The sequence below is a fragment of the Ranitomeya variabilis genome, chromosome 1, assembly GCF_051348905.1.
Source record: "Ranitomeya variabilis isolate aRanVar5 chromosome 1, aRanVar5.hap1, whole genome shotgun sequence".
Classification (NCBI taxonomy): domain Eukaryota; kingdom Metazoa; phylum Chordata; class Amphibia; order Anura; family Dendrobatidae; genus Ranitomeya; species Ranitomeya variabilis.
In genome coordinates, this window is record NC_135232.1 from 797,085,179 (window position 1) to 797,097,485 (window position 12,307).

A 12,307-nucleotide genomic window follows, 5' to 3' on the forward strand; every position below is an offset into this window, starting at 1 on the left:
CCTTCTTCCCTACAGAGTGTGTAAAAAAGATCATTAAAAAGTTTCCTATAGTCTTAATCTACAAGAGAAGCACATAGGTGCTTGTAAGACATACCTGCTAGTTAATAATTAATCATAATTAATCTAAAAAGGAAGGAATTGGCTATCTGTAAAGGGTCATTCCTAGTATTTCACTACATACTGTAATCAGATAGCCACAGCTACAGTCGGCAGAAAAGGTTGGGACAGGATTATTCTCAAATGCTGTTTCTAGCCTTCTACTGGTACTCCATAATACACAAAGATGTCTTCCATCTCTTCATCCATCATGAAGTAAGATAGTAGCACAGATCCCCCTTGTATTTCCATGCGCCTCACTCCCAGGCTCCCATCATGCAGTGGTATCTCCAAGCACAAAGCAGAACATCTCATATTAGTTGTCACAATAGTTTTCTTTTTAGTTTTACTAATTATACACAGTACATTTGAGAAAGGTTTTATATATATTGGTCTCATATACTTAATAACTAGTGAGAAGCAGACGTGCTGGGATAAGATGTTATCCGAGCATACTCGTGTGCTAACCCGGGCGTTCTCGAATAATATGTTTGAGTCCCTGCGACTCCATGTATCGCGGCCGGTTAACAAACGGGCAATCCCTTCAGATTTTGCGGTCGTCGAACACTCGTGAGACATACAGCTGCCGGGACTCGAACATATTTTTTGAGCGGGCTGAAGACACTTGATTAGCACCCGAGCATGCTCGGGTAACACCTTATCAGAGAACGTTTGCTCACCACTATTAATAAAGTATCACAGGAGGTGAATAAGGTCAGGGGTATTCTTTAAGGAGTAAGTTCAATTTTGGGAAAACTATAGAAAAAAACGACATTAAATAATCTGCATTATACATATTTGCATTAAGATTAAGAAACTGTAAATTCACTTACCTTGTGGCAAACACTCGGCTGAGCTCATCCAGCACATTGTTGAGCTTCACCTGTAACTCCTTGAGTATGTCACTTGTTTCTGGATCCAACTAAAGATTCAACATGTTTACATATGAAGATACAATGTAGACCAAGAAATGTGTATAGCTAGACTGGACTCGAATTGACCCAAATGCATAAAACAAAAACAATATAATCCTGAACTGCAACCCTCAATCTTCATTTGTTGTGATTTAGTGGGGAGCTAGGGTTTTTCTGTCTTATTTTTAAAGTGGATATGTCTCAAGATTACACAATATAAACTTTCATGTCAGAATGATATTAACAATTTTATAAGTAAAACTATAGACTGAAATGGCTTTTGAATTCAAGTGTACTCAGTCTCCGCCCTCCCAGCTTGACTGACAGCTGCTTCTTGTGATGAGCAGTGTGAGATCTCAACAGCTGGAGGGACACAGATGAGTTGTCAATCAGACTCGGTGGGATAATGATTACATGGCCATTATGACATGGATTTTCAAAGTGAATATAGCATTCTTATCAGCAATATATTCACTTAGTATTGTGAAATCTAGTGATAGACTTGCTGGGTTGTCCAGGCTTGTATTTCAATTTGGCAGTCCCTGTGACTGTAGACTTGTAAATCCTCACAGCAGTCATGGTTCGTACTGTCAAGATTCCTTGTTGCTGGGAGCGGGCCAAGTATGCTATACATGTCCAGCCACAATCTGACTAGACGTGTCCGACCTAACTCAATTCACTAGTACTGAGCGAGGCTGCGCACCTCTCGTCAGCACGTGACCACATGTATGCAAATTACATACTTGCACTCAGGTGCCTGTCCGCACCCGGCGCCGGCACTGGAGAATTCTGACAGCACGTACTATACACGCTGTGCGCACTGTGAGGATTCGCAAGTCTGCAGTCATATAAAGTGACTGTAGACTTGAATACAATGGATTGCACGTGGTTAGTACACAGACCAGTGTTAGCCTATATGCTATTGCATATGTTTTTTCTTTTTCAAAACAGACTTCAGATGCACAAGGATAAAATTGCAGCTAGTCAGCGCCATTTTATGGACCAGTCTAGTGTATGTAAATAGCAGGCTGCCTAAAAGTGTATCTGCTGTGCAGACGAGTACATAGGAGGTCAGTACTGAACTTAGCCTAAGTCTCATAGTATTTAGACAAATTGCACCATATATATGTATTTTTAACAATAGTAGTTATTGTAGATAAAATGTCATGTAATAGACTTACGTCTTTGCCACCCATCGCTTCAAACATTTTCTCCAGCTGGACCCGAAGTTGCTGGATGTTATTCATTAATATACATGGCTGTAAGGAGACAAATACTGATTGAAATACATTCAGATTAATTTTAGAAAGGGTGAATAGTATCAATGGTTTTTTTATCAGCTATCTTGGGTACAACTATTATCACTGCATTATAATTGTTAAAGATAACTCGGTCACCAAAATGAAAGCTAGGTCTATTATTCTTCTAGCTTTATCACACAAAGTAGCTTTAATCTGGCATTTACTCACTACTTACTCTTGTCTTACATCAAACAGTGTATTCGTGTCTTACTAGGTTATAATATAAGATGTATGCAATCCGGGGGCTGGTTCACTGCAGTTTCCTTTTTTATCATAGCCCCCATGGGGCTGGGCTTACTTAGGAGGAGTGTAGCTAAACGGCTACTAGGTGTTCACTGGATCTCCTGATGGTGGAGTCAGGCTTGGCTGCAGGTACCACTCCTAGGCAGTCCCCGATACTGCAGCTGCTGACCCCAGGGGTCAAATATGCAGACATGGATAGGACTAGGGCTCCACTCAGACTACTAAGTTCCGGATCCTCTTTATAATGGTAACTGACATGGACACGGACTCAGGCTCTGCTCAGACTACTAGGTTCAGGATCCTCTGCAAAACGGTTACTGACATGAAGTCTCAGATAGTGCTGATTCGGAGACTGGTTGTAACAGTCCGGATATACAGGGTAATCTGATAGACACATACTTAGGCACACAAGTCACGGACACTGATTCAGGGACTGGCTGCACATGGACTAGGGAATGAGGTCCAGGCACTGACCACAATAGGTCCAGGGACTTTGGGTTCAGGACTGGCGTCACGAGGACCAGGAACTTCTGGTTCGGGACTGGCTGCACAAGGACCAGGGCCCTTGGGTTCAGGAATTAACACAACAGGATCAGTGGACTTTGGGTTCAAGACTCTGGCCACACCAGGCCCAGGGGACCTCACAACTTCACAAGGAGACCACCTCACTCACTAATGATTCACTGTGTTGCTTGACACCTCCCTATTGGGGAGGGTGCCTTTTAAACAAGATGTCTCCCAGCTATTGACTGTGAGCCATCTTGCAGGTGCACTGTAATACTAAATGCCTTCCAACCATTGACTGGGAGCATTTAACTATGTGCGCACTGCCCCTTCAAGAGCAATGTGCAGACAGCTGGAGACAGGGAGTCCCCCGTGGACCACGCTACGCAGCCAGGGCGGTATGTCAGTGTCCCTGCATGGGGGGGACCATGCAGGGGTGCCGGCAATTGTCATTATAGGATGGATTTGAAATGAGCCCACTGCAAGCAAGTCACCCCCCAAATGCAGAGTGGAGGGGAGCGATTCTTTGTTTTGAAACTCAATGGAGGCAGCCTACCCTGAAACTGATTCCAAAAGCTAAGAACAAGCACACATTTTATCAATAAAGTATATTAGTATGTGAAAACATTTTAAATTTAAAGAGGTATTCTCAAGTTTGGAATTTATCCCCTATTCTTCGAATAGGAGGGAATATCTTTCCTATAATTGAGGGTCCGACCACTGGGATATCTCATTCTGAAAACAGAGATTGGGATCGTTGAGGGTCTCACAGATTGGGAAGTTATGCCTTATCCAGAAAATGAATAACTTCCAAACTTGAGACTATCCCTTTAATACACAGTAGAAATATTTTTCTGCTCAACAATTCCTTTAACAATTATTAGCATATATTGTGTATTGATATGGACACATTACCACTTTCTCTTCTTTCTTCTCTTTGGAGCAATGCGAAGCAAAATCTTTGGAGATTATCTCTGCATACTGAAGGAGCACATTACTGATTGTCTGGACAGAAAACATGAAAAGATTAGGGTGCACATAAGTGTGATCAAAAAGTTATGGCAATTCATAGAAAGAAAGACAGAAGAAAGACAGAAGAAAGACAGAAGAAAGACGTCCGCAGCCAGAACAGAGTTTTGCAAAAGTAGCATTTCTGTAGAGCTATATAAAATTTAGAAGTACACTATTCTAGCTCTTTTCTACTATTTTTCTGTGTAAATGTAAAATCACATGTAAATTAAGGCTATTTACATGTAAATTAACAGCAAATAACTGTAAAAATTAAAATTCAACTATATGAAAACACTTAGCTTAAGGCTTAAAGAATAAACTCATACATGATACCAAGCAAAGTATGAAAAAGGCGTGTGCATACCTTGGCAAATCTGCGCATATAATGGCCAACAATTTGAGGATCTGGACATTCCAATTTTTTTATTATCTCAAAGCTCTGATTAAGTTGTGAGAAAACATCCACCACGGAGCAAGAAAAGAGAGCATGTTCTGAGGTCTGCTGAAACTGTAATGCAAGTGGAGACAGTATCCAAAAAGGTGAAATAGGGACTTAAGAATACCAGGAGTGCAGTGAAAAAGAGAAATATTAATATTTCCAATACATTTTCTCTAGTCTTGGTTTTGGGTGAAAAATAATGATCAAGTCTGCACTGTGGAAAGTGGCTTTAGTGAGTGACCTTCTAAATGTGTACCCCATCACAAGAGTGCGGCAATGAATCACCAGTACAGGTTAAGGATTGCAGTTCAAGCCATTTGTGCTAAATTGTATAGATTTTTTAATGGCATTGGTACTGATACCAGAAATATTTTTATGGGGGAGTGACTCTCTTGAGCTAAATCTTTATTTACTTTACTTTAATAGTTTCCAGTCAGCTCCTACAATATATTAAACATAGCCATAGGACCCCAGTCACCTTACAGAGGTCAACAAGAATCATTTTGGCTGTCATCAGACTGGCATACATCTTTAAACCACAATCCAAATGCGGTCATCTCTTGTTTTTATGTGATCCTTCTAGTCTTCATTTGTCAGTCTCCCATAGAAGATTCAAGAGGGGTTCTGTCTAGTCGAGAATCTTAAGCCTACCACACACATTAAATTAATGTTGGCTGCACCTGCCGATATTGACGGGTTTGGTCAATACTAAAAATGTGTATGGGGTGTCCGTACATTCGGACTGCCGATCACTTTATTCTCCTTGAGATATGCCGCTGGCAGAGGTATTCTCATAGAGAACAAATGATGGCAGAATGAGTGCTCCTGTCAATGGGAGATAGAGCCATGTTGACTGTTGGCCAAACAATTGAAGCATTGTCTAATATCTATGGGGGTCTTTAGAATACATGATTTACAAATCAGTACTACTTTTTAAAAGCACACTATCTCTGTGATTTGTCAAAACTCTTTTGTGTAGCTGGACAGAGTTGGCTAATAGCTGCAACAGAGAACAGACACGTTCGTTCCATATGATGAAAGAAACAAGAACGTCTGCTTCCATTGTCCTACACAAACTTGGAACCCCAGACAGTGACTGGCACGAATCAGACATGTTACACATGTTTAGTAGTGCTACATTCCAAGTACATACAGAGCATAATTAGGCCTAATTACAAGTCGTACCATATCACCACCTTTAGGTACAAATAATACTAGTTCTATTAAATTCCAAATATAGGCACCCATACACATTAGACTAAAGTAATCAGAATCCATCGATATCAGCATGATCAGCTGACAGCCTAATGTGTATGAGTTATTTCCTAACTCTCCGTTTACAGATGTCAAGGAAGATAAGGGTCCAGCAGTTTGACTAGAAGATAAGCTGCTACCAGAAATGTCTGGAAACAGCTTTCTTCTCTTCCCCTATGAACACACATGAAGGCTCGGCCAATAAGAGCTTGTGAATGGCGAGAATCAGTTGCACACCTGTATGGGGAACTCTATTGGCTCAATTTAAATTGACACTCTCTTTGAAATTTTCAGTACTCTTATGCTTTGTTCATATGTCCATTTATACTTTCCATCTCTGTGTTCTGTTTAGAAGAGACGAAGAGGAGAACAGAATTAACATCATGGGTCACATTGACATATTGTCACGGAAAGTCAAGGGAAGTTAGGCTGATTACCCGGGACCCTGCGATAACCCTCAGACTAGGGGAAACCCTGTCTGTCCCTCTCTCAGAATTTACACTAATGGTGCGTTTGTCTGGGCCACCAGGCCTTGCCCTAACTCCTGTTTCAACTCTATGCTGAAACCGCCACCCGCCACCCAGTGAAGAGATAACACACCAACTACCACAGAAAGCACAGACAGGGAAAACTAAAAACGCACCACGCCGCTGACAAACTGGAAAACACAATAATGTGCTCAGGGCAAAACAAATACAAATATAGGAAGGAGAAATATAACAAAGGATAATACACCACCAGATACGATACTCCTTCTACCAGACCACCACTCCAGACCGGAAACACTAGGCACGAGGGACAAGCTATAATCGGCGATGCCCAAAATCCAGCACGACTATTCAACCCGAGAACCAGCCAGATTAACCCCGGACAACCTGGATAAAGTCTAGCCGGCGCCACTGAGCATATAGTGGACGTAAGTGGAATTACCGCTGTCTGTCGGACGCCCTAGTGTGAATAGCGTCCGACATGACACATATATGGAGAACAGTTTGATTTCCATTTGTTGGTCACCTTTAGAGTGGATGTAAAAGTTCTGCACGCAGGAAACCAAAAGGACCCTATATAAATCAATGGGGACCCTCTGCTTCCTTGTGATGCACTAATGAATGATAATTATCTGTTCTAAATGTAACAGAAAAAAATGGAAATAATAAATGGACAATTGAATAGAGCCTTATGTATAGTGCTAGCTTAAGATAAGAGAACATTGATATATCTGGTCTTCCTGCTGTGTTTCCATCAATACCAAATTTAGAAAAGATTTGCATTGATAATGCATGTTACTAATATTTTTTGGATGCAATGTCTAATTTGAAAATACTATTTAAAATAATATACACTTTTGTTAGCATGAAGACACAATAAAATATGCCAAATACAAAATGGCTAAATTTGGTATATTTCAGGCATATGCCACTATAAGTAAATGTTATAAATTCTCTCATCTTAAAGGGCTGTTTAGGCCTATAGTTCAATAAAACAGCACTAACCCCATCTTTTTTGTCTCTTTCCAAGGCACCATGAAGAAAATCCCGTGAAACTTCTTCATTTTCATCCAACCACTGGATGACGAATGGCTCAAACCAACTGCAGAAACATTAGGAATAATGTGTAATTGAAAACTGTATTTTCTTAAGTCATACCTTTTTTTGTAAAGCTAGGCCAGATTAATTCGCAAAATTCTCAGAACGAAAAGATCCAATATGTGCATTACTTACGCAGGGTATTCAGGAACTTTGCTCCTAAAAGATGGAAGATCTGTCACATATTCATTGTATAGCCATTTCACTTTAAAGTGTAAGTTCATATAATCGGCACTCTTACACAAGCGGTGCTTGTCGTGCTCTAAAAATATATATATAAAAACACAGTAGATTAGCTCTTCTGGATATATATGAAATGTAAACTACCATATCTGGCACTATTTCTACCTTTTCCCAAGATCTACAGAGATATAAGTGGTCTTTCCATCTACTACCATACCTATGGAATAGAGGGCACACAACAGTTTTACCACACTGGACAGAATGGTATGATGTGTACTTCACTTGCACTCCATATCCATGACCCTTGGGACAATTTTCCATACCTAAAGGCCCTGTAAACACAACATGATCTGCCCTTACAGTATAAAAGCCTTTATTCCCATCTTTAACATTTATGGCATATTCACAGCTTATCTACTGGTACATATGTGTTTGTTCTTTTCATATACTGTATATTCAGGACATGTCCAGAAGATATGTCATAAAGGTCTGATGAGAACCAGTGGCACACATTTTGCAGAATTGACTCACATTGTGAAAATCAGACGTACAGTATATGCACAACTGATAGTCTTTCTGGATATTTGGTATGCACAGATGGATGAAAATCTCATACAATTAACATATGCATGCAGTTTAGTGTATTCATCTGAACTGCTGTCATACTGCGAAGTCTTTGTATTGCAGCAGTCAACAGGCTCCCTAGAGCTATACATACAAAGAACCTCTGGAAACAGCCCTCAACTCCTATTGGGCATGTAGTGAATAAACAAAATATTGAGAACAGAATCGAAGCAACGCAATACATATAGGAATTGATATGATGTAATAGTAAGACTAGCTGTGTGGTCTTCATATATGGGAAAGAAGTTACCTTCCATAGCGTATCTCATATCCTGAGCAAAGAGACTCCACATCACTTCGGCACTAATTTTACCAACATTAAGCTCCTGGGGGAACCTAAGTAGATAGAGAGAATTAGTCAGAGAAGGGTGTATAAAAAAACTAAACACTAAATATGGTTATAATGTCAGTCTACTAACAAGGAAGATTAAAGGGTATTCCCATGTTATAGTTGCCGTAGGGAAGGGAGAAGGGAGGACTAGAATGTGGAATAAAATGTAACCTAGATTGGTTAATTCTAAAATAGTGAGATTAAAAACAAAATTACTATAGTGGCAGTATATGTTAAAATGGAGAACATATATATTGGACTACTATTGTGTATCATAAGCATTAGTGATGAGCGAACATGCTCGGAAAAGGTGTTATCTGAGCATTCGAGTGCTAACCGAGTGACTTTGGTGGGCTCGAATAATATGTTTGAGTCCTCGCGGCTGCATACCTAGCGGCTGTTGAACAGCCGCAACAGATGTCGACATGGAGCCGCGGAGACTCGAACATATTATTAGAGCTCACCAAAATCACTCAGTTAGCACCCAAGAATGCTCAGATAACACCTTTTCCAAGCACGTTCGCTCATCACTAGTAAGTATCCCACAAAGGTGGACCAAATACGGTCCCAATGTATAGTGACAGGAGATTGTAATTTATTCCTGTCTAAATATAGTTTTGGCCAATGTCCCTTAATTAAATGGCCACTAATTCCATATGGACAATCAGCCCACTGTAGTGGATTTGTAGGTCAAATATGTATGGTGGTCTAACATGACAAATATGTCATATCATTCCATGACAGAGCCAGCTTGTATGGAATAATATTGTATATAGCTGGCAATCATATGTACGGTGATGCCATGCAGTCAGTGCTTGATGTAATATTTAATATTGTTCCTAAATTAATATAACCAATGTTAAGCACAGTAATCAATTGTGGGTCTCATATATTTAGGAGTGCCTCTCAGTTGTGCTCCATATTGCATAAAACACTACCTGTTTCTGAGGCTATTGGCAATACTCCCACCTCCAATACACATCCCCTGACGAAGGAGCTAGTCTCCGAAACGCGCGTCGGGACTGACGGGCAGTCTGGGATCTTTCACCTGCCGGCATCCAGGTAATTGTGCATGGACATTCTTTCTACCATTCCCCCTTAGTCTACCTCCCTCCCTCGTGGCTAAGTGCTATCAGCACTCACCATTAGGTGTCTATCTCAAACAGGCTGGTCTTTCATGTACCAGCTGGCAACTGATATCACGGTTTGACATTGCCATTGAGTGAAGAGTTATATATACTAGTACCATTTTTGACAGACATATTTTTAGGTCTTTTGATATATACTACCATTTGTTGCATATATCTATAGTTTTTCATACAAGGTTTCCTTGGGGGTGATGATCATTATTGTCATTGTTGCCGTGCATTATCTATGTACATATGACTTATGTCAATAGAAATAATATTTATGGTGATTTCTTTCCAGACCATCGTCATTTTTCTGCACAGTTGCACTTTCTTGCATGTTTTTTGCACATGTTCTCCATTAGTCCCATTGTATGTTCCAATAAAGATCTTGTGGTATATTTGCATCTCAGATCGTACTGTCGCATTTTTTGTGGTTTCCACAAACTTTCCCTCCCTTACGGATGACATTATTAGTATAGTGATGCTGTTATATACCTTTTTCTCCCTCTTATTTCACCTCCAATACAGAGTAGATTTTTTTTTAATAAGTCAATGATATAGAATAAAAATTCTTAGATGATCATACCACCTTTTGATATTTATTGCCTCTTTAACACATCTCCTCCCTTCAGTAGTGGTAAAATACAGAATCTCTTGCCTATTTACACTATACATAGAGGATCTTGTCCTCTATGCTTTCTCTTTTGGAGCACCCCTTTATACTGCTTTTGACTCGCTGTCCTGCCCTCCCTCCATGTTGTAATTTTCAAACCATTGCTGTATATTACTGTTTTGCTGATTCTGTTCTGTTTTGCAGCATGCTTGTTCTTCATGTCTCAAGTCACAACAGGAAGTTAGTTATACATAAAATGTTGATGTGTAGGTTGAAAGGCTGACATGCCCGAGGAAAATCAATTGGCTGCCATATCATTTTCGATTCTGGTATTATGTTATAACGTGCCATGAGTTTTATTTTTTATTAAATTCTGTGGACGCATGGTTGAAAAGCAATGTCTGACTTTCATTTGTTCATTTTCATAGATATTATACTATTATTTCCATTATAGGGAATCTTGTATCAGAAGTTCTGTCACAAATTTCAGAGATTAACAGTACATGGAAAACCCAGTGTAAGCGGGTATGTGAGCCGAGCCCTACTGTGATCTTTGGGAGGCAGAATGAACAAATCAACAGCATGTCAAGAATTCATTCTATTTATTTTTAATGCTGTTTCTCGGGAAACATAAGTGATTAGACAAATGTATTCTTTGTTTTGGTGCAGCAATACCAGATTTATAAAAAAAAGTTTTTGCATTCATATATTTTGAGAGCTATAATTTTTCTATATTTCTGCCATGTGAGGGCTTGTTTTTTGTGGGAGGAGTTGACGTTTTATTGGTACTATTTTGGGCCCATAACATTCTTTGATCGCATTCTATTTTGAATTTTGTTAGGCAGAATGAACAAAAGCCATCATTTCAGGAATTTAATCTGACAACAAAAGTAATGCTAAATAAAAAATCTATGCAAATGAACAAATTAAATTCAGACCTTGCTTTTCAGCCATGCTTCCACAGAATAAAAAAAAAAATAAAATCATGAAATAGGCCTGGACAGAAATGATGGTACCCATGAAAATAATGTGACAAAAGGGACATGTTAAATCAAGGATTGTCCACTAATTTGCATCACAGGTGTCTACAATCTTGGAATCAGTGAGTGGCCTGTATATAGGGCTACAGATACTCACTGTACTGTTTGGTGACATGGTGTGTATCACACTCAACATGGACCGGAGGAAGTGAAGGAAAGAGTTGTCTCAGGAGATTAGAAAGAAAATTATAGACAAACATGTTAAAGGTAAAAGTTATAAGACCATCTCCAAGCAGCTTTGTGTTCCTGTGACTACAGTTGCACATATTGTTCAGAAATTTAAGATCCGTGGGACTGTAGCCAATCTCCCTGGATGTGGCCGCAGGAGGAAAATTGATGACAAATCAAAGAGACGGATAATACGAATAGTAACAAAAGAGCCCAGAAAAACTTCTTAACAGATTAAAGGTGAACTTAAAGTTCAAGGAACATCAGTGTCAGATCGCTCCATCCGTCGTTGTATGAGCCAAAGTGGACTTCATGTGAGATGACCAAGGAGGACACCATGTTAGGGCTAGCGGAACGCACCAAATAATATAAAGGGAGATATGTGGTGCGTTCGCAGCCCGGGGTCCACCGTGCAGAGATGGAACCTGCTGCTGAGTAATGGCGGATGATGATGGGTTAGACCTCACCCAGTGTGAATGGAAGCGAACTCTGTTGCTTCACAGAGTAGCTTAAATGAACGCTGTGCCCTGTTAATAGTCACAGGGTGCAGCTGGTGGATGCTGGTGGGATCCCTATGATTCACCCCCTCTATGCTGGTGATTGGACTCGCTCTGACCCTTGGTGGCTTTTGAGCCCGAGCCTGAGGATGCCCTGAGTCAGATGCTGAGTCCAAGTGGAAGTTCTACACTGACCGGTTGTCAGGACTTATTAAAAATTTACCACACAGAGTGCGCAGAGCGGATGCCACTAACCACCCTAACTAGGGCTGGGAAAGCGCACTAGTTGCGCATGGCGCCGTACTGGCGGTGGCTGCTAATTGACGCAGTAATTCGTGTCTAGTGCTGGATGGCACAATCTGGCACTAGATAG

At 40.2% G+C, this 12,307-nt stretch overlaps 1 protein-coding gene across 11 annotated transcripts in view; it reads right to left on the minus strand.

Moving 5' to 3' along the window:
- UNC13A (unc-13 homolog A) overlaps positions 1–12,307 on the minus strand; it is a 335,107-nt gene that overhangs the window by 66,829 nt on the left and 255,971 nt on the right. For all 11 annotated transcript variants that reach the window (XM_077273640.1, XM_077273632.1, XM_077273616.1 and 8 more), the window contains 7 exons: positions 8,406–8,491; positions 7,484–7,610; positions 7,256–7,352; positions 4,434–4,577; positions 3,974–4,063; positions 2,192–2,269; positions 930–1,018 (listed from right to left, as the gene is read on the minus strand). In XM_077273640.1, the coding sequence (XP_077129755.1) occupies positions 930–1,018; positions 2,192–2,269; positions 3,974–4,063; positions 4,434–4,577; positions 7,256–7,352; positions 7,484–7,610; positions 8,406–8,491 (711 nt within the window). The remainder of the gene's footprint in view (positions 1–929; positions 1,019–2,191; positions 2,270–3,973; positions 4,064–4,433; positions 4,578–7,255; positions 7,353–7,483; positions 7,611–8,405; positions 8,492–12,307) is intronic.